The 21,455-nt window shown below is 47.2% G+C and overlaps 1 protein-coding gene across 1 annotated transcript in view; it reads right to left on the reverse strand.

Moving 5' to 3' along the window:
• Positions 1 to 673: 673 nt before the first annotated feature.
• CPNE4 (copine 4) overlaps positions 674 to 21,455 on the reverse strand; it is a 379,779-nt gene continuing 358,997 nt past the window's right edge. Inside the window, 7 exon segments of the mRNA XM_032489534.1 lie at positions 674 to 1,278; positions 2,950 to 3,186; positions 8,336 to 8,469; positions 10,249 to 10,261; positions 10,263 to 10,301; positions 12,603 to 12,657; positions 20,876 to 21,009. Of these exon segments, the coding sequence (XP_032345425.1) occupies positions 1,144 to 1,278; positions 2,950 to 3,186; positions 8,336 to 8,469; positions 10,249 to 10,261; positions 10,263 to 10,301; positions 12,603 to 12,657; positions 20,876 to 21,009 (747 nt within the window). The 3' untranslated portion in view covers positions 674 to 1,143.

A 21,455-nucleotide genomic window follows, 5' to 3' on the forward strand; every position in this document is an offset into this window, starting at 1 on the left:
TGGCCACCTGCAGTGACAAGCTCCCATTGTCCTGGGTCTACTGAAGGCTCTCTGAGTCCACCCCGGGGGACAGACATCGACACGGGACCATCAGGCCGGGGTGCATGACACCTCCTTTCAGAGGGCAGGGCTGGCCAGGAGGACCACTCCCTAGTTGGTTTTAGGAAGAGGTGTGACCACCATAAAGCAGGGGATGGGGGTGCAGCTTCTGGAATCAGTCTCATTACTTTCCACTCCCACCTCGGAGCCAGGGGAGAGGGGCCGTTTGCCAGCAGATGAGGTGCTGCCCGGTTTGGGAGGGCCTCTGCCACCACCCCCTGAAATCGAGAACCTTCATCTCAGAACTGCACTGGCATCACCTGGGACTTTGTTAGAGCTAGAATCCTGGGCCCACGCAGACCTGCTGCATCACAGTCTAAATTTTAACAAGCTCCTCCGGTGATGTGTACTCACAGTAGACTCAGAGGACCACTTCAGGGAGCCCATCTTCAGGTGGCTAAACCTCTTCTTCGGTGGAGAGACCGTTCTCAGCAGGGAGGAATTAGAAATAGATTAACAACTGCAATAAGCAGTGTGATATTTATCTGCATGACTGGGACATTGTGCGGTACACCAGAAATTGACACAATGCAACTGACTGTATGTACTTCAATTAAAAAAAACAACAACAGTGTGGTGGTTTTTTTTTTTTTATTTTAAACATGCAAAATACAGTCCATGCAGCTGCCATTTTAAAAAGTCTCTCACCCTGTAGCACATAAAACCAAATATGTGTTGGCTATCAACGTTCGAGGAATGTTTCAAAATGCTTTACAGTGTAAAGGTAATAAGAAATTTAGCAAAATTTCAACAAATCTGTATAAAAAACGGATACAGATACCGTTTTATTTCAAGGCAAACATGCTGTAACGTAGGGAGTAAGGGATAATTATCTGTGTTTCTTTGTAAAAAGTCTTTTAATGATGCAAGGGCCTCATAGATCCAGGCCTCGGGGCTACACATGCAGAAAAAAAAATCGTCGATTAGTTAAAAATCACCAAAACGTGCTAGTTTTAAATGTGTATGTGTGTGCTTCAGTACGGGAGCAGAAGTATTAAATATTGGCAGGAGTAGTATTTCAGAACCCTGTAAAGTGCATGGAGTTCATGGAGCTAGCGTCCGGGAAGATTCATACACCTCTGACGAACACTTTGGCTTAATCCCTTTGCCGTTGTAATAGTCCACCACCTGGTTCGGGACTTCAGCCAGCACGCTCTTTGCCAGGGCTGCTGGAGACGCCTGCGGGGAAGAAGAAATCACCGTGACCGTGGCACCCGGCCCACGGACTCTGTCCCAGAATCAGACTAAAAGACGCAAGTCCTGCTCTGAGACCCTTCCTTCCTTCCTTCCTTCCTTCCTTCCTTCCTTCCTTCCTTCCTTCCTTCCTTCCTTCCTTCCTTCCTTCCTTCCTTCCTTCAGCATTTGTCCAGCATCTACTCCAAGCAAGAGTGGTCCAATTACTGGAAAATAAACCTTCCATTTCATAATTATATTTTTTCTTGCCTGCCTCAAAATGTGAAACTATTCACATCTGAGGATGGGTGAAAGTTGGATGGTTGGAAGACTTGCTCCATTGTTTTGTGTCTAATTGAGCTTCAAATCCAGACATTGTTTCTGCTCCAGGCCCTATGCTCAGGCTGATGGGGTCTATGGTTCTGCCACTGAGAAAGGTACAGTCACATGAGGGATACTGGTGGGGCAGAAATGAACCCTCCTGTGACTCAGAACATGCCTTGGGCTACAGACTGGCAGGTCACCTCGCACGGGAGCTGATGAGACATGTAGAATCTGAGCCTCACCTGAGCTGTGACTTTGGCACCTGGATCTCAGGTTCTGAGTGACAGGTCAGCCCTCTGCAACACCCCTTCTCCCAGGTCACTTAGCCTGTGTCCCAGCAGGGCATTTCTCTGTAAATTCCTGGAGGCAGGGACCCACAGCTCGTCATCCATGGTGGTCCCAGGGCTGGCACACGCCTTGCACACTCGAAGTGTGTGAGGGAGGGAGGGGCTGGGGACGAGGTTGCAGCCCTGCATGGCCCCAGGGCACTGCTTTAGCCCCCAGGTGTGGGGGGGAGGGTAGGGAGATGGTGGTTTGGGGAATATGATGATATTCCTAGGGAGGGAGCTCTTGGACCCCTCTTCTCACTCGGGCCAAGTTATGGGTGGTAGTCAGTCCCGTGGCTACCTCTGTCTGGCCAACAAAATGGTGCAGGACATCACAGTCTGGAAGGACAGCCCTCTCCCCACCTTGGGCAATGTGCAAGCCAGCATATGCATGGACAAACACGGCACAACGGCAGAGAACTCCGCCTGCTCCAGCACGCCCCCCCCGCGAGAGGATGCCATGCCGTGCTGCCTTATGCCTACGCTGGAGGATGCCCTACAACTCGAGGGCTTGGAAACGTCCCCAGAGGGAATCTTCAGATGATTTTTTTTTAAACCCTGTTGGTCATTATGAGTTCTGATGCTGCCTTAGCAAACTGACCATAAACGACTGCTTAACATCATGCTTTGAACCAGCTTTGTCATCTTGCTGGCTCCCTCAGGCATGAATTGAATCCATCTTGGATGCTGCTTACTATATAATGATAGAGGATTTAGGTTTTTATCATTTTGAAAATATACTTTGCCAAGGCAACATAGGCCTCTGCCAGGGCACGTGGCTTGAAAAAGAGAAGAAGGCCGAATTTCAGCTTCTCTTGCAACATGCCCAACTGTCCATGGCAGCCCTGGGTGCACCAGAGACCCTAAGTTCTGTGGATGAGACCATGCTGCAGTGAAACGCTGCTGCACAGTTAGCAGGACTCCTCATCCTGCGTGGGATGTCCTGGCCTGGCAGGGACAGCTGGCCCTGCTTCACTGTGAACACTGGTGGAGAAACGGGGACTCCCCTCCCCCAAGCTATACATACATGTTTGAAGTTCCTGAAGGGCACGAACTGGACAATGTCACGGAGGACGGGTTCCCCCTTGGGTGACCTCAGGATTCCGTCGTCCCCATCCAGCATCTGCATGTCGCTGAAGTCTGCGTTGCCCACACCCACGATGATGACTGACATGGGGAGGTGGGAGGCATGGACGATGGCCTCCCGCGTGTCCGCCATGTCCGTGATGACCCCATCAGTCAGGATCAGCAGGATGAAGTATTGCTACCGCCAATGGGACGTTGGGGGACAGACAGATGGGGAGACAAGACAAAGCCAGTTACGCGCCTGGTGGCTTCAGCACAGACCAACCACAGCAAGAGGGATGACAGACTTTTCCAAGTGCCTGTGCTGACAGCCCGAGGACTGAGGGCTGGCGGTGAATGCAGCTCAAAGGCAGGCACAGTCACTGCGGGTTAATTCTAATTGGCACCTTAGTGCAGCACACAAAGCACCAGAGTCAGGAGGGCTGGCTTCAAAGCCTCGGCTCTGAGATGCTGGGAGAACCCTCAGCCCCTGGGGTCTTGGCCTCCCCATCTCGTAAGTGAGGGGTGGGACTAGACAGTTTATCCCGGCCTCTTTAGCAGATTTTCAAGAGTCTAAAGTTGAGCTGCCTAGTACAATAGCCACTAGCTCCACGGGGTTCCCGAGTCCTTGAGATGTGACTGGAGCGATGGAGCAACTGAATTTGTAATTTTCATTCACATCAATTTAAATTTAACTGAAAAAAAAAATGGATACCGGATTGAGTCACTGGAAATCTTTTAAGTATATTTAGAACAACTACCTACTTTTTCAGTGATCAACTTATAAAATCTAAATAAAAACTGAGTATTTTTGATGATAATTTAGCATCCAAATTGAGATGATGTAAATATCAATAAAGTAAAATACACACTGGCTTTTAGAGACTTAGTACCAAAAAAATGGAAAATATTCTATCAATATTTTTTATACAGAGTTTATCTTAAGATGATAATTATTTTAGTTACAGTGGGTTAGATAAAATCCATTATTATTAAAATTAATTTCCCTATTTCTATTAACTTATTAATTATTTATTTTATTATGGTATAGTCAGTTTACAATGTGTCAATTTCTGGTGCACAGCACAATGCTTCAGTCATACATGAATTATATATATTCATTTTCATATTCCTTTTCACCATGAGCTACTACAAGATATTGGATTTATTTCCCTGTGCTATACAGTATAAACTTGTTTATCTATTTTATATATACCAGTCAGTATCTGCAAATCTATTAACTCTTCATTTGTTTTATGTTGTTGGGGGGAGGTAATTGGGTTTATTTATTTAATTTTTAATGGAGGGGCTGGGGATTGAACCCAGGACCTTGTTCATGCTAAGCACACGCTCCACCACTGAGCTACATCCTCCTTGCTCTATTAACTCTTTAAAATGTGGCTACCATTTACTGTTTACTATTTAAAGGTGCTCCACGGCTCCCATTATACTTCTCACGGCTGAAGCCCTGCTGGAGAGCTGAGGGCCGTGTATCTGGGCCAGTGACTGCCTTGCAAGTGCTGCCCAGCTCTAAGCACGTGGGGAGGAGGGTCCTCCCGCTCTAAGTCCCAGGTCTCAGCCTGCAGCCCCGCCAGGCCCTTCCCCCGGAGATGGAGGTTGGAGAGCAGGCTCTGTACCCATCCGCACAGTGGGTCTGGAGAAGGAAGGCCCAGGGGAGGTCACCACTGTCGTCAGTGGCATCACGACAGCCTCCACACTGAGAGGGGAGGGGAGAGGTCACCGACATGCTGCTCCTGCCAAACGCAAAAGAACTTTGAGTATAATCTGCGGAGGGCGCCCCATCTATGGGGCAGGGGCAGTAAACATGGGACAAGTAAACCATTCCAAGTTGCCCTGCTTCAAAGGAGAAAAGCTAGACTGGATAATCACATTTGGAAAACATCTGGTTTGGAGAATCACACTGAAAAGGTTGCAAATAGGCTGGCAGTATGAAAGAGTTCCCATTTTTCTTGGTTAGTCTGAAAAAATCTGTTTCTAAACAAAATGTCTCAGTCAAAAGGACAACTGGAGAGAAGAGAAATTTGCACTGAGATGAAGACAACACGTGTTCTGAAGGCTTTCCACACAGTTTGATATAAAGATGAACTCTGTTCCCGGTCCACTAACTGACTGCTCACCGAGTTCTAGCCCAGCAAGTTTCAAATCCATTCAAGTTGTAAATTTTCATCCATACCTATGCTTTTTGAGTTTTATATGTTCACAAAGAAGGTAGCCTGGGAGTTTGGAGGATGGTCTCAGTAGGGTGAAATGATGGAGGGGGTGGGGGTGCAGGGAGGAGGGGTGGCTTGGGGACAACACCAGAACCATAAATCACCCACCTCCCATCCAGGATGCGTCTCAGAGGCCAAAGCAAACACCACGCCTGGACAGAGACTCCTGAGTCCCAAGCAGACGGGCTCCTGCGTGAATCCCACCTCTGTACCCCCTCCTCTGCTCCCCACCCTCCCCTAACTCCTGTCTGATCTGATCTCTGTGGTCCACGGCATGGATTAGCCCCTCAGTCAGTGTCTCCAGGAACAAAACACCTGACAGTCACATGACCACATCAAGAACGTTTATGGCTGTCCTGGTCTAGAGTGGGTGTTGGGAAAATATTTTCTGTAAAGGGACTATAGTAAACATTTCAGGCTTTGTGGGCCGTGGTGGTGTCTGTGGCAATGACTTCATTCTGCCAGTGCAGTGTGAAAACAGCCACAGACAGAACTTCATAGGACCAGGCATGGCTGAGGTCCCATATAACTATGGACCCTGAAGTTTGAATGTCATATGACTTTTCTGTGCCATGAAATATTCTTCTTCTTTTGATTTTTTTTCCAGCCACTTAAAAATGTAAAAACCGTTCGCAGTTTGCAAGCCATTTAGAGACATGCTGCACAATGTAGCTGACTTCTCCAGTAGAGCAGGGCTCTTAACCTGGGCCTCTGGACAGCTGAGTTGAAGGAATTCAGAAAGCCTGTGACACTGGGGTCAATTAAAGTTTTATTTTCACTAACCTCTAACTAAAATGTATCGTTTTTTCTCACTATCAGTATCATCAACAAATAAAATTAGTTTTAGCCATACTTGTGACTGAGTCACCAGGAGACATCACAGACTAGGTTCCTGTTTCATTACAGTGGCTGCAAATATCTCAAAATACCATTTACATTCAACACTACTGAGAAATTACAGAATTATCAGACCAGCCACAAATTCTCATCATTTAATTTTGTTACTCCATTTACGATGCTTCTATGTCACGTTTAAATATGTTTTGCTAACTGCATTTCAATCTAACTGGCTTATTTTATAATAACGTATTTTATTTTGTGCACTCTAAGAAGAGTTCAAGGGCTTCTTCACCAGTTGCTAAGGGTGTCCCCGAAACAAAAAGGGTTAAGAAGCCCTGGTTGGAAGAGACTGTCAGGATTCTAAAATCTGATCCTTCTTGGTTCAATCTTGCTAGATCAAAACCCTGATGCAAATTTCCAATAAAGCCAGCAGTAACGGTTGCTTCCAAAGTCAGCCAAGGAAAATGCTCACGAGTGAAACAGTAAAATCTTTGAATGCACTTGAGGTCCTGTTTATATAAGGAAGGGACTTTTTTTTTTTTCTTTCTAGAAGAGTTTCACAAAATCAAGGAAAAAAATCCTACAGTCACAGACTTCCTGGTTCAACTTGCCTGGAAGGTTCAAGGCTAGGACTCTTAGTGACCAAGAATAACACGGGCCCTGGACCACACACTGTCCAGAAGACAGTAGAAACCTGTGGGGAAAAGCACCAGTGGTCCTGGCCTATGGGAGGGATTTATTTGAGAATATGTGAATTAGCTACTTCCTGCATTCTCCCTTGACCTGCCCTTCAGAGCAGCCCCACCTGTCCCTGGGGGAGTGAGTCATGGCTACAATCTCATGCTGGCTGTTACCAGTACAGAACACAGACCTATGTCAGTTTTTCTTTTCACTCGTGTGGTCCTGGTGCCCCAGAGAGGCTGAGATGAGCCCAAATTGGGCTCTGGGGAGCCCTAGGGATGTGTTGGATGCTCTTGGTATGAAGGGAGTCAAGGAGAACAGACAAGTGTGGACCGAGCCCATGCCCAGATTTACCAAAGACAGTCTATTTTCTTAAAATCTGTTTTACAGGTTGGGTTTCTGAGCCAGGTATCATTTAATGAATTTGAATGTCAAGTTCTGGTGATTAAAATAAAAAGGTCAGAAATAAAATAAAATACTGATCCTGTCCAAGCCTATCCCTAAATCTTGCATCTGTGAGGATTCAGATTTGCTCTGAGGCCTCTGTGGGTTTGGCAAGATGGAGGTGCTGTGGACTTTGACAAGCGTGGTCTTCAGAGGGGTGTCGGGGAGGAGAGTCGGGGTGGTCTGGGTGGAGGGGCCAACGGGAGGACAGATGGAGAAGGGGAAGACAGGCAACTCTTTCAATGAATTTTGCTCTAACCAAGAGTAAAGTAAGGGACAGCAGCTAAAGAGGAAAGCGGTGTCAAGGGAGAGCTCTTAACTTCAATAGGAATTACTGGGAGCGTGTTTTATGCTACCAGGAGTGAGTCTTCAGTAGGAAGGAAAAGAACAGATGGTAAGGAGAAACAGGGAGTGTGACACTAGGTCAGCGTCCTTGGATACTGGAGGGCAACGTGCCCAGAGGAGGCACTGACATGAGACGAGAGTGTGGTCCCTGGCCACCCACCGGGAGGGAGGGCTGGGAACACGGGCACAGCACACCGGGGGGCAGACAAGCTGAGGGAGGAAGACAAAGGAGGAGCATAGCGTTTCCTTATGTGAATGCAGCATCTTGGAACTCAGGACAAAATCATATAGAAAATTTCAGACATCAGTTAATAGTCCGCTAAATCTGAAAAACGATCATCAAGCTAAAGAAGAAACATATTGATGTTATTAAAATGGTAACACAGAAAAGCCATTATGGTAATATATTTAACTCTAATATATTAGGGAAAAAAGCAAACTGGTCTTGTAGCCTTGGTGTCCAATTCCCTTAAGAAAACCACCAAGAGAACGTGAAACAAACCTTCACTGTGATGTTGTGCGTCACTTCACTTGACCCCAGGGGCAGAATAACCGCCGTTTGCTTCTGTTTGGCCTCACTTGCCTCTGTACTATGGGTACACTGGGAAGCAAGCTTATTTTTGGACAGTTTTTTTTTCCATTCCCAATCATCCTCATTTTTCAGATAAGGAGACTGAGGACAGGGAAGGTCAAGTCACTTGTCCAAACTCAGACAGGTAGGCATGCACATTTACTGTGAGAGTGGGGTGGGGCTGTGGCCCGTATCCAGGTAGAAAATGCCCGTGAGTGGGCTGACCCTCTGCTTACCGATGCCTCCTTGGTGTTGGTCTCCTCGGACGCTGACTTGGCGACCTTCTGGATGATGGGGGCGATGTTGGTGGGGCCGTAGAGCTGGAGTTTGGGAAGGCAACTCTGGTAGGCTTCCACGACGCCTTGGATTCCTGTCGTGAAATTGGCAAAGGTCAACAGTTCAAGAGTCAACATGGTAAATACATTTATAATCACACACACACAAATGAAGCATTCAGTCCCCCAAGAGTCCTTATCAATAGCACAGTTATGGTCTCAAGATCAGAGGAAACACCCCCATCCTGGTATTGCTGCCTCTCCTCCTGCTGAAATCAGTCTCCTTAAAGGTTCAAGTCAAATGTGACCATCTCCACAAACGACCCCCTAAGGTCTCACCTTATACCACAGATTTCATTAGATACTCACATCATCGTGAAAAGGAAGTTACATCCACTCTACAGGTGGAGAAACTGAGGCTTAGAGAGGTTTGCCGTGGACTCAGGTGTCCTCTCAGAGCTGAGCTCCCAGCTCCAACCTCCTCTTGTTGTCACCCCATCTGGGTGACTCCACCCTAGCACGTGCCACCCTGGGCCACCTGCGTGGGTTACGGGTGCGCACAACCGTCTCTCCTGGTGTTTGAATCCCTGTGTGGAGGACTTGCGACTAACTCCCTCGTGAGCTTGAGGCAGCTGCTCACTAAATGTGTGACGACCAACACAATCATCTACTGGGGACCAGAGTACAGATGAGGGACATCTACCACCGTGGTCACCTCCTCGTTTAAAGTGGGGCTTCCACCCAAATTCTATTCTGTTCTGCCTTTGTATACATGCATGTAATCAAATTTGTATGAAAATGCTTGAAAACGCTGCATTCTCTTTATCCAGCCCCTAAGCCTGCCATCCCAAAGTCAGGGAGATGCCAAGTCATTACACTGCCTGGTCTTGAAGTTAAGTCATGCTGAGCAGAAGCTCTCTAGCTTTTCTGGTTCCTGAGGTTTTTGCCTAAGATAAGCCAGTTTGATTCTTCTCCCAAAAGTACGAGGCAGCTGAATCCTAAGACATGAAACAGATTAACACTGGATACGCTCTTCATTTGGCTCTGGTGGAAAACCATTCTTATGGTTTAAGGGCGGGGGTGGTCTGGGATGAGGGAACCCAAACTATAACAAACTGGGTGTGAGGGACTGTGAGAAAAAATCAGGGTAGAGGGAAGTTCTGGGCTCAGAGGTTGTCATGTGCAGACCTGGTGACACTGACGTCACATTCTTGGACCGTTTGTGCTCAATTTGTGAAAGAAGCTCAAATGCTCAGACCCCCAACAGGATCTAAGTGACCCATTCAGTCCCCTCCTCCTTGACAAGCACAAGGGGGGAGACCCAGACATTCCCACCACCCCACCAGAAAAGCATCTGATCGCTTTCAGAGCAACACGTGTGCCCAGCTCCGTTTATTATTTAGGAAGCAGGTAAGATAATTCTGGGTGAAGTTTCTCGTCATAGCTGTCATTCTTCTGTGGAACCGTGCCGGGAATTTCTGGCCGGAAATAGGGACCACGGACAGCGGCCTCCGAGAGGCTCCTGCTGGCTGACAACCATGAGGCTACTGGCTTGAAGTCCTGGAGGCCACCCACATCCTTTGCCCACATGCTGAGAGCGTCAAATGATTCCATGCTCCCCCCTCTCCTTAAACCTTCACAGAGGCGGTTGTGAAAAATAAATAGATCTCATCCTTTCCCACTAGTATTTCTCTGCTCTGTGATGAAGGCTCTCTGCTGTCTTGGGAGTAGCATATTTATTTGGACCCAGTGAGCCTACTTCTCACCTAGGGACAAGCACAATGGAGGTACCACAACAGGAGAGAGGCACTCAAGTGGGGAAGTACAAACAGAGGGGCCACGAGACACTGGCTTTCTGCCACGTCGGGATTCACCTGCGCATTCCTGGGTTGTCTTCGTTAAAGTTGATTGCGAAGTCGTGAGAGACCTGGACACCCATTCAAATGAAAAAAGGAAGGAGGGAGAATTACAACTTTAACCCAGTAAGGAGGCACTGGGGGGCGAGAGTTCGCAAGCACATGCCCATTTCATTCATTCTATGTTAAGCAGTGGGAACCATTTTAAGCCTTGACACAATCAATCTGAGATGGAGGGTGAATTCTAAGCTTCCTGTGGAGTTGAAGGTGACAGGGAGATTTTCTAGAATCAGATACATGCTGGCAGGAGGGGAGAAGACGGCATCTAAAGAAATCCAAGAAAAGACTTCAGAAAAATGTAACTCCAAATAACGTCCAGATAGAAGTGGACACAGACTGGAGGCTTCAATTTGGCTGAGTTCTATTTGGACCCAGTGATTAAAAAATGATAACCCAGTAACCCAAGCGTCTCTCATCATGGTCATGGTTACAAAGGCCCCAGCTAGGCTGCTGACATTTAAGGCTCATTCCAGCATAACATACCGAATGGCCGGGCAGGAGGGACTTTACACGTAGACAAGGAAAAATAGACACTACTTTTGGAAAAGTAATCAAGTGATAATACTTTGGAGCCTCCCAACAGTAATTCCTCTACCCGGCAGGACCTATGCCCAAGGTCAAATAACATGTTCTTCTTTCTAAATAACGTTCTTCTTTCTAAAACTTCATAAAATAAGAGAGATGTCCTGGCATCTAGACATTTTTACCGGGTCACTTGGAATTTCAGAGACTTCCATTTCCAAGGCTGTTTCTCAGAGCGCTGACTCTCTGGGGGCTAGAAAATGGGTCACTGTGTTAAAATTCCCCTCTTTTCTCAGTGTGTGGGGGGCTGTCAGAGCTGACGCTGTTGATACCAGCCCACTTCCCCTTGCCCTTAGCTTCTCCAGGCAAGTATCAGCTGACTGCCAACCGTCTTATCTGCTTTATTTACCTTAAATTTTTCTCAGATCTCCTGAGCCTGCTTTACCTGCCCAAGTGACAGGATGAGTGTTGGGGAATGAACATCCCCTGGGAGCCGGGGCTGACAGGAGGTGCTGTGTCTCCTATTCCCCTGGGGCTGTGTGCACGCGGCACTGTCTCCCAGGATTTAGCTCCAGGTGCATTTCTGTCTCGAGGCTCAGGAGCTCTGTGAAGGAGGGGGCATCCACCTGCCCACATTCTGGAACTGATTCCCACCTGAAGGGGACTACATCTCTTGAGTGCTGGTTAATTTTGCTATGTGTAATCTTTTAATTTAAGTGTTGCCAGGACTTTCAGTTTTCCCAGAGAAGCCAGAAATCTGACATTTTATATTCAGTTATTTAATTCTTAAAAAAAAATTGTGGGTCAAATATATTTGTGGCCCGACTAATGCCTACAGGCCACCAGTCGACCACTCTTGTTCTATATACTTTCCTGCCACGTGTCTTTTGTTTTTTTCCAACAAATGCTTTTAGAATTCTGTAGCCACAGGAGGCCAGTATGGGTTACAAAGCAGACAAGGAGGGGGACAGGTCAGGGAGACATGTCACGCCACCACTGCTCACCCAGCAGTGAAGGGAGATGGACTCTCTCTTGCATGGAAGGCCCTCGGTCTGACAGGCCTGGTCTGGAAACAGATGCTGGCACCTGCTTCCTGTCATGCAGATCAGACAAGGTCTGCAAAAGAGAAACTGACGACTGGGCGGTATTGCTTGCATATAACTTGGACCTCAGAGGCATCAGCGAGGCCAGGGCAGGGACCCGGCTGCCTCTCCAAGGCTCTCTCCCTTGGGGGAGCTGAGGCCCCTGTGGAGAGTGTCCCTCAGGGCCACCTGGCATACCGCAGCAGAGGGCCTCAGCTCCACTGCCGCACAGCTCTCTCTACGCACTCTTTGCCTTCCTTGTGTTGTGAGAAATCGGTATCAAAACCAAATAGGATTCCAACATCTTCGTGGGAACCTAGCAGCTCCAAATTCTCTAAGCCAGGGTGGCTCTTTCCTCAGGACTTCACTGTGTCTCCCACATGAGACTGGTGCTTAGGGGCCTGGGGGAGGGAGTGGCAGACCTCACTGTCAGGGATTCTCACCGTCGGTGTGGTCTGCAGGTCTCTCCCTTGGGGACATCTGCACAGCTGGTTACAAGGGAGCCCTTCGTTTGGGCCACTGAGAAGACCCACCCAGAATACCAGGTTGGACGTCATCAGAAGACAGGCTTGAAGGAGCTAATCTCACTGGTTCTGACTCTTGGGGCCGTACATAATTACATCAAGGGCCAAAAGTGTGAGGCCTGGGAGAAAAACCCAAATGACCCTTCGTTCAGAGCAAAGAGAAGACGACCCCGTCTCCACTCACCGTGTACTCTGGGGGTATCCTGGCACCGAACCCAAAGGCTGGGAACATTTTATCACTGAAATGAAAAAAAAAAAAAGAAGTTGCTTCATTTGTTTACCTCATGGTGAACCAAGGTCACCAGGCCGAATGCTGGCTCACGCTTCTCATTACCCACGGTGATGGACAGGGGACAGAAACAGTGTGGGCAACTCAAATCCAGACATAATCCCCAAGGGCGTCATGGGCTTTTGTCCGCACCTTCATCCCTTAACTTTTTGCCAGACTTGACACCAAGGAATAAAAGGATCCCAGGATTTCCCCACCTCCCCTCTTCGGTCGCCTCTGGAAAGCGATCCTGCGTTAACTCCTACGGCTGACCGTCTTAGGAGCTTTCATACGTATTATCTCTGAAAATCTTTACAGGGAGAGACCGTTATTCACCCTTTACCGGTGGGGAAATGCCTTGAGAGGTAAAGCGACTGGTCCAGGATTTTGCTGCCGGATGAGCCTGAACCCAAGGGGAAGAGTAAACAGCATGGAAAGCTTGGAAGATCCGCTAACTGCCAGCTTTGTTCCACTGGCAGGACTCACTGCGCCTGCTTATCACATGAGCAGCGATTAAGTTGTTTCCATGTCTTTTCTTGGCTCCTGGATTCAAAGGGACACTGGTTTCATATTAGTATTTTCACATGTCCACGGCCTCCCTGCCCCAAACTGTCCTGTGCCCTTACCTTCAGCATAATACTTGCCACGGGGTGTGTGCTCAATAAATATTTAAGAAGCACAGAAGCCGTGAATTGAATCATGAAGATCTGGCTCTATAAAGAAGGGAGAATTCTTCTGAAAATGCACAAGGGTCACATAGATGTCCTTTGGGTTTGGCTTCTCTTACGCATTTTGAAATTTCTCTCTGAACATCTTCATTCACCTATGCTGTATCTTAAGTCTAACTTTTCTGCTTAAAGGACTGACATTGATTGGTACTGCACCATGCCAGATAAGATGCTGGCAATATACATGCTTAGTTCGTTTTCACACCACAGTTGAAGGTCCACCGAAATTCTCATTTTACTGATGGATAAATTGAGTCTTGGAAAGGCTAAGAGAGTGCCCTGAGGTTTATCAGGGAGCACTGTGTGATTCCAAAGCCCGTGCCTTTTCCACTATACTGTTACAACTTCATGATTAAGTATCGCATTAACTGGGATTTCCTCTTGTGCTTCAGTAATGGGGGCCCCAGACCAGCCAACAAATAAGACTGTCCTTGAGCAGATTTTGTGCTGTCAGGGGCCTGCCGTGATGTGCTCTGCAATATGGTCTCGGCAGAGGACAGGCCCTTCTCAGGCCATCAACCTTCTACTTTCTCTCCCATTAAAAACACCACTGAGATTTGTGCTTGGAACAACTCCTGCCTTTCTCAGCTCTTTGCAGAGTTAGTCCAGCAGAAAAGGAAATTCAGATTAGAGCTCATTGTCCTAGGAACTATCTGGAAGCAAACGAGGAGCCTCCCCAAAGCTGGTTGAGAAGTCATATTATCAAAGCCAGATTGTCACCATCACCACCAAACTGATTTAGATGGCGTTATAACGCAGCCAATGATGACCCTGATAAAATGTCACCAAAGTATAGCCAATCTGACCAAATTTAGTGTAGGAGATGGGAGATACAAGGAAACCAGAATTCTTTGAAAGCAAAGTCTAAAGTCACCAGAAAATCTCCAGGTCCCTCTTCCTGTCTGTTGTGCAGATACGGGCTTTGTGGTGTGTTACATCAAGCAGGTATTGGAACAGGTATTAATGCTGATAAACAGAAGACTGCAATGACTTATAAAGGATCAACCACAGCTTTGAGAAAAAAAGAAAAACACACTTCTGGTCCTTGGAAATATTGAAATACTTTGTCTCAGCAATTCCTTCTTAACCCAGACAAGGGGGAGCAGATGTGGGGAGGGATGGGCGAGGGCGATTTCAGAGGTTTTTCCAGTTAAATCTGGAACGGAGCTGTCCTGGGTGGAGGATGGGTCCTGCTTCCTCCAGCTCAGCAGGCTCAGAAGTCAACACAGAGGAGGAACCTAGGAGGCTCCACCCCCTTTATTCTCCTCTGTGATGAGTTTAGGAGGGGTGAGAGCTAATATTCCATCCATTTCTAATCACCAAAGCAGTGTTCCAGCCTTAACAATATTCCTTTTATATCTCTGAGCCACCCCTGGGGATGTAAAGTTTGCTGAGCACGACGCACTGTTACATAATTGAGTTTCAAGAATTGGGAGGTGGGGAAAATGCCTCACCTACAAGGGGAATAATTAATGAGTCAGGAGGGCATCAATTCTCAGAGGTGAGCCACCACCAAGACTCTGATAAACATACTAAAGAAAAAATTTCCAGCCTAAGCACAATAGATTTTAGCATTCATTTTCCTGATTAAAAATAACACTGGGCAGAGAGGAGTCTTATTATGCAAGAGACAAGGGCAGGCAAGTTGAGCCCATGAGCAAGCACCAGCTCGCCAGCACAGCCAGGAGCATGAGCTCGGGCCCACCAGCACTGGGTCAAGGGTTGCGGAGCAACCACTGAGAACATGATTGGGGGAACCTGCCCATCAGAAAGACTCAGGGCAGATCTCCACAGCGCTGAAGGTAGCGCTTCTTACTATCAGAATAAAATAGTACAAAGCACAATCCGAGAGCCTGTGGTCTTCAGTGGCCATGCGCTTGCTATCTTGAACTTCTCAGGGAAAGACCTTGGCCAAACGATCAGCGGAAGGAAGAGTCCTTTTCACCCTCCCTGGTAAGGAAGACTGAGCTAAAGCCAGAGATGAATCAAAGTAAAGACAAATTTCTAATAAACTCATCTACAGAATAGAAACAGACTCACAGACACAGTAAACAATCTTATGGGGGTGGGAGGGGATACATTTGGGAGTTTGAGATTTGCAAATGCTAACCACTATATAAAAAATAGATAAAAATCAAATTTCTTCTGTAGAGCACAGGGAACTATATTCAATATCTTGTAATAATCTTTAATGAAAAAGAACATGAAAATGAATATATGTATATATATGCTGACTGGGACATGATGCTGTACACCAGAAACTGACACATTGTAACTGACTACATGTCAATAAAAAAAGTAAAGACAAGTGACTGTGTCCATAAGGAATGAACTCAGAGCAAAAGAGCGTTTCAGTGCAATGAGACACTTGGTAGAGGCTGTTCTCTAAAGCAGTTGTCTTGGAGCTGGGGTACATGGAAATCAAAGCCCTTCTGGGGTAGGGGAGCACGGCTGTCTTGTTTTAGAGGAAATCAGGATCTTTTGCTGAAACTGATCTCACAGGAACACCTGTGATGGAAGGACCTGCGCTCCCTTCACCCCCCCACCCCGACAGTTACCCTCCTCCTTGCCCACACAGGGCGGGGCGCGTTGCTCACCAGAGTAAAAGGTCTGTGGCAGAAAATAAAGGGACCCTTAATGGGAGTGACTCACTAGCAAACAAATCCTTCTGCAAGTCAGGTAGCTGCCAATTTTGGCTTTAAAAAATGGTACGAAGTGCTGATGTCAGGTGGTAGATGGTTAAAAATACATTTTGATGACAGATAAAATTTAGAATTTAAAGAATTGTATAATACTGCTAGTCAGACTCTTTCTATTATCACGTACTTACTTATAGAAACAAGTCTTCTTCGTATTGATGTTAGTAAAAACAAGAAATGGGATTAGAACTGATGCTAGAATCTCTCATTCTAGTAACAGGTAGCAGTCACCTACAGACACGTAAACTAATTGGGGAAAAAACTCATTATCTTTTTCATTAAGTTTTTTTCATTTTTACTGTTTTATAGGCAATAATCAGGTACCGAAATTTCCCAAATGTTTATGATCAGTTAGGCACTGATAGTGATCACGATAAAACTAAACCAGAGATATTTTCAAGTACTTTGAATCTTTTCATTACAGATCAATTTAGAAATTCAAAATTTAAAATTTAGATTCATATTTTTATTAAAGAAACGTATGATACAGTGATCAACAGAGGAATTTCAAATGAGACTTTTCAAGATACACTGGGGAGAAATTCCGTGGGGGAAGGGAACGGAAATATGAGTTCATGAAAAAGAAGAAAGAATTAAAATTCTCAGCTCAAACTGATGAGCTTGTTCATGCATTTTTCAAAGGGATGACGGCGCATATTTAGATTCCCCTGGAAGCATTCACAAGACTTCTGTAAGAGTTTTATTTTTTAAATGTCCGTATTTATATGATGCTAGAATTTTCATTCTTTATCACTATTTAAACTCACGATGGAAAATGTTAGATTTCAGTGTAAAAATGTGTGAGGCTTATCCGTTTTCATAACGTTCTTTTTAGGGGTATGTGAGCCAAAAAAGTTTTAAAGGTCAGGGGTCCACAATGACTTTTCGATCTGACATGATAGCCCTTTTCCCTGTTGTGGTCCATCATGTTTTAAGAATAAGTGGGGAGTATTAGAGACAATGGCCTCTGTCATTTATCAGGTAGGTCAACAGCAGAGCTCTGCTGAGCAGTCACTCCACATCCAGTGGTTACAGCTGCTCTGCAGGCGAAGGTAGATGAACCCTCCGTGTGGTCAAGGATACCATGTGTGGACCCCGGGAGGGTAAAGGGGGCCCCGCCGGGTCCAACCCCAGGCCCACTGTTACTAGGACCCATGTTGACTCTGCCCTTCCTGGGATGCTTGTCCGGTCTAATAACTCAGAATCATTAGGATAAGTCCATCCACATTCTAACAGCAGCAAAGAACAGAATTAGTGGAACTCATCACCCCAAGGAGGCCCTTCCTGGCTACCTACCTCTCTCCCCACAAAGGATACAGAGTTAACCCTTCCCTCCTCATGCAGTCCCCACCCTCACACAGGTCACGGGGGGCTGTGACTTATTCACATGCTTTTCTCTCCTGTGAGACTGTGAACCACTTGGGGCAATCCCTCTGTGTCTTCACAGGGTGCAGCACCCATTAGGTACCACTCAGGTCCTCGGCTGCCCCACCTCGCCCACCTGTGCCCACTTAACTCTGGGTCTCAACCTGGATGCTCATTAGAATGAAAAATCCTGACCCCCCCAGGATGTATACACACCGGGCCGGTTAAATCAAGGGGCCTGGGGTAGGGCCCAGGCACCCGTTTATTTAAGGCTTCTCCAGTGGTTCCAGCATGTGGCTGAGGCAGAGGACCTATGACTGGAGTTGGCAGAGCAGGGAAGGTAGTGATGTGATGCAAACCTGACTTCTGATTTCCAGACTGGGTTTCAGTGCTGACCTGGTCTCCAGCACACCGTGGAGGAGACGCCTGCCCTGTTTCCTAATACCCCGCCTTATTCCTGGGCGGCCAAGTCTATGAAACTGTGGTCTGCACTTCTGAGCGATGTCCTCAGCTCCTACACTCCTCAGACAGCATCGAGACCACGGTTCCATTAGACTCGGCAGGTGCTCAGAGAGCCACGTCTCTGCGGAGCCCGAGGAATGATGGGGGTGAAGCCCCGGGGGACCCCAGTTCAGTCCCTAGGCGCTGAGAGGGGCACAATCCGCGGGAGCAGGTGAGCTCGCGTATGAGTGCGGATGCGCCGGGCAGTCACAAGCGGAGAGAGGGCACTAGTCCCTCTTCCAGAGAGAGGATCAGAGAGAACAGGCCTGCAGGGCTGCCTTCCAGTCTTCGGACCAGACATCTGGGGGAGGGAGAGGTTGGGGGGAGCCTCCCCTCAAGGCCGCCCTGAGAGCTAAGAGCTTGACGCACCTCTCAAGCTGTATGGCTTCCCGGATCGCCGGTAACCACTCCTGAACAGGGAATGGACAAGGCAGGGAGAGACTGTCAGAGGCCAGGAGGAGTTTTCAGACTCCTGGGGATGGAAAAACCCCATGTCGTGGCAGGAGGGGGATGCTGCCTTCCGTCAGTTTTTATTCAAGTGTTTCTTTCTGAGCATCACCCTCACTGACTTTGATGCGAGAATAAATTAATTCCAAAGCCCGTACTTGAAATTTCCTGACTCTGCCTGTTTCCTGTCTAACTGCCCACATAAAGAGAAACGGCACAACTTGTCAGTTTTCAGGAAGCGATTCCTGTGTGCCCATTTCAATGCTGAGGTGCCTCTTTATATGAAAACAAACAAAACAAAACAAAACAAAACAAAGCAAAGCTCCACTGAGCTGCAGACACCTGATTTTCTGGGCCAGTTGGGGCCGATAACTTTGGTATTATCCTTTAAAAATTTTTAAAGAATCATTTGCGATGATTCTTCACATAACCCTGAAGGTGTCATCTCTTATTTTTATGTTGAATCTGTATTTTTGAGGGAATACAAAATGCTCCCCAGGCTTGGCCTGGCTCACATTATAAGGGGATAACAGCTTTATAAGATGCATAGGTCCCTCTGATTGTCATGTCTGCACCTTGCCTGCGAGGGACTCAGGAAAGAGACGGTTGTGCTGCTTGTTCAGATTGTCCAGCAAATCTGCCCTGGAGCCAGCGAGGGCCCTGGGCGTCGGCATCTCAATCTCTGGCCAACACCCCAGTCTGTTCTGTGGATTCATGATTGCACTGCAGAGTCAGAGCCAACTTTATTATTAAGCATCTATTGTACTCAGTGCTTTTTCCTACTTTCTCTCTTCTAGAAGCATTTCAGAATTTAAAAGTTATTAAGCATTCTGCAGATACTCTGTCCCTTCCTTCTCCCATAAGGATGTATGATGACTACGTTGTGTGTGTGTGTGTGTGTGTGTGTGTGTGTATGAGATACACAGGAGGGAGATCACTGTGTTGGTGTCTTGGGGGCGTCTGGAGAAGTTTCTGACAGTAGGGATGCGATCTGTTGGTCTTGGGAGAAATCCCCACGGGTCTCCCCAGGAATCCTCTGTGTACTGGGGCCTCAAGAAACCAGAGCTGAAATTCAAGCAGTCTTCACAGTCAGTATCTCAAGGTTAAATGTAAGGATCACTTCAACAAGGTAATTTAAAATGCTATTTATTGCTCTCTCTTCCAAATGCATAAGGGCCTGAGTGTTCAGAGCTGTCTGATTTTATTGGACCTGTTCTTTCATCCCCAACTGGCTGGGTGTCCACCTAAGTTTCTGGTGGTGACCAGGTCAAGTCCAGGGACGCGCCAGCGGGAAGGACCCTGATGGAAACTTCCTGTTACCCGTCCTGTTGGTTTGTCTGCACGTTCTGGCCACTAGGTTGTGTCACTCCCTGAGTACCAGGTTTTTAATACAATTGCCAGGCTAGAGAAACAGAAATCAGGCTATCCCATAATATCTCCCTGAAAGTGGAAGACAGGGTCACTTTCTTTGTTTTCTTGGTGTAACAGGTCAGCTCATTACTGCTCACTACCAACTAGCCTTGTTTCACAATCCCATCAGAACTCAACTGAGATTCACCCATATTTATGTTTACATTGGTTCTGCCTCAAAGAGCCTTCTTCAACAAACAGGTGAACAACTTCACCTTAATCTGGAAATACCAGAAAGGCAGAATAAATTCAGTTTAATGTAATTTATACAAATCACTTCTTACAGGGAATTCTCTTGCTGGGAAAGGTCAATATCTACTGTCAAGTAAAAATAAATACAATACCGATCTGACTTTAAAATCATGTTTTCTATATCCACACATACAAACACACACACACGTGCTCGCGGACAGACACACACCCTCTGCTAAAGTCATCAACAGCTTTTGTGGTCAGTGAGACCCCACGACTGCAGACTTCAGCTGTAGAGTGAGTGAAGCTGGGTTTGAATCTGCCTCCACGCTGGGGCAGGGCCCAGACTGCCTCCCCTCCTGCAAGGTTTTTCTCTGCTATTACACACCACCCACTGTGGGAGGGTCGCTGCGAGAGTTAGAACAGGGCCCAATAAACCAGTGATTCTCAGACTCTAAAGTGCACACAGATCATCTGGGATGCGCGTTAAAATGCAGATTCTGACTTAGAGTCTCGAGTTAGTTTTGACATTCTCAGTCCCTGAGTGATGTGCCACAGGTCCATGAACCAGACTTTGCGTAGCAAGGCACCTCCTAAAACTTTACAACATGGAAACTCAAATCACTGTCTGGTGGTCCTGCCAGCCGAAAGAATTATTTGGGTGACCTGGGTGGGAAGGGCACGAACTCAGTTCTCTAGGCTAGGAGAGGATAACACGTCTGGTCAAGGTTTTACTCTGTTCTTTCATAAGTCTCAGTGTGAGTCAGTGCCAGACTTTAATTTCTATTCATCTGTGAAAGGTCAGCCAGGGAGCACTGGTGAGGCCCAGGCTGACCGAGTCTCCTACCTGTCATAGTCTTGGCAAATCTCCCCCACAGCCACCAAGGCCTTCAGGTACTCATTGGGCTGGTAAGGGTGGATGTAGTGCAGGGAGCAGCTGTTCCGGGGGTCCCCGTTGGAGGCGGTGAAGTCTATAGCTACCTGGAAGAGAAGACAGGAGGGTGGGTCGGCTGACCATGAAGGGATCTCGTAGGAGCTGTCAGGAGAGACACGTCACACAGCCGGCTGCCGATCGGCACAGTTAGGGAAGAAACTGATTAGCTTTAACAACTAGTTACTCATTTGGTTGAGGCCATTTCTGAAGTTTCCACACTCCCTCCCACTCCCCCGCCCCCTGACGCCCACCTCTCCCAGTCCCAGACCAAACTTGAGACTGACGTACAGGTCAGAAAGCCCAGCCTCTGCTGATCTACGATGTTAGGAGAGTATCTTAATTCACTAAGAAAATGTGTTCTGCAGGGGGAACAATTCCATCTCGGAGGCGTAGGGAAACTCTCTTAAAATTAATTCTGTGTTTAAGATGTGGCCTATACAACAAGGTCATCTTTATTTTCCTGAGTAGCTGGTGGCAGAGAGCTGTGTTGAAG

The sequence above is a fragment of the Camelus ferus genome, chromosome 1 (genome assembly GCF_009834535.1).
Source record: "Camelus ferus isolate YT-003-E chromosome 1, BCGSAC_Cfer_1.0, whole genome shotgun sequence".
Classification (NCBI taxonomy): domain Eukaryota; kingdom Metazoa; phylum Chordata; class Mammalia; order Artiodactyla; family Camelidae; genus Camelus; species Camelus ferus.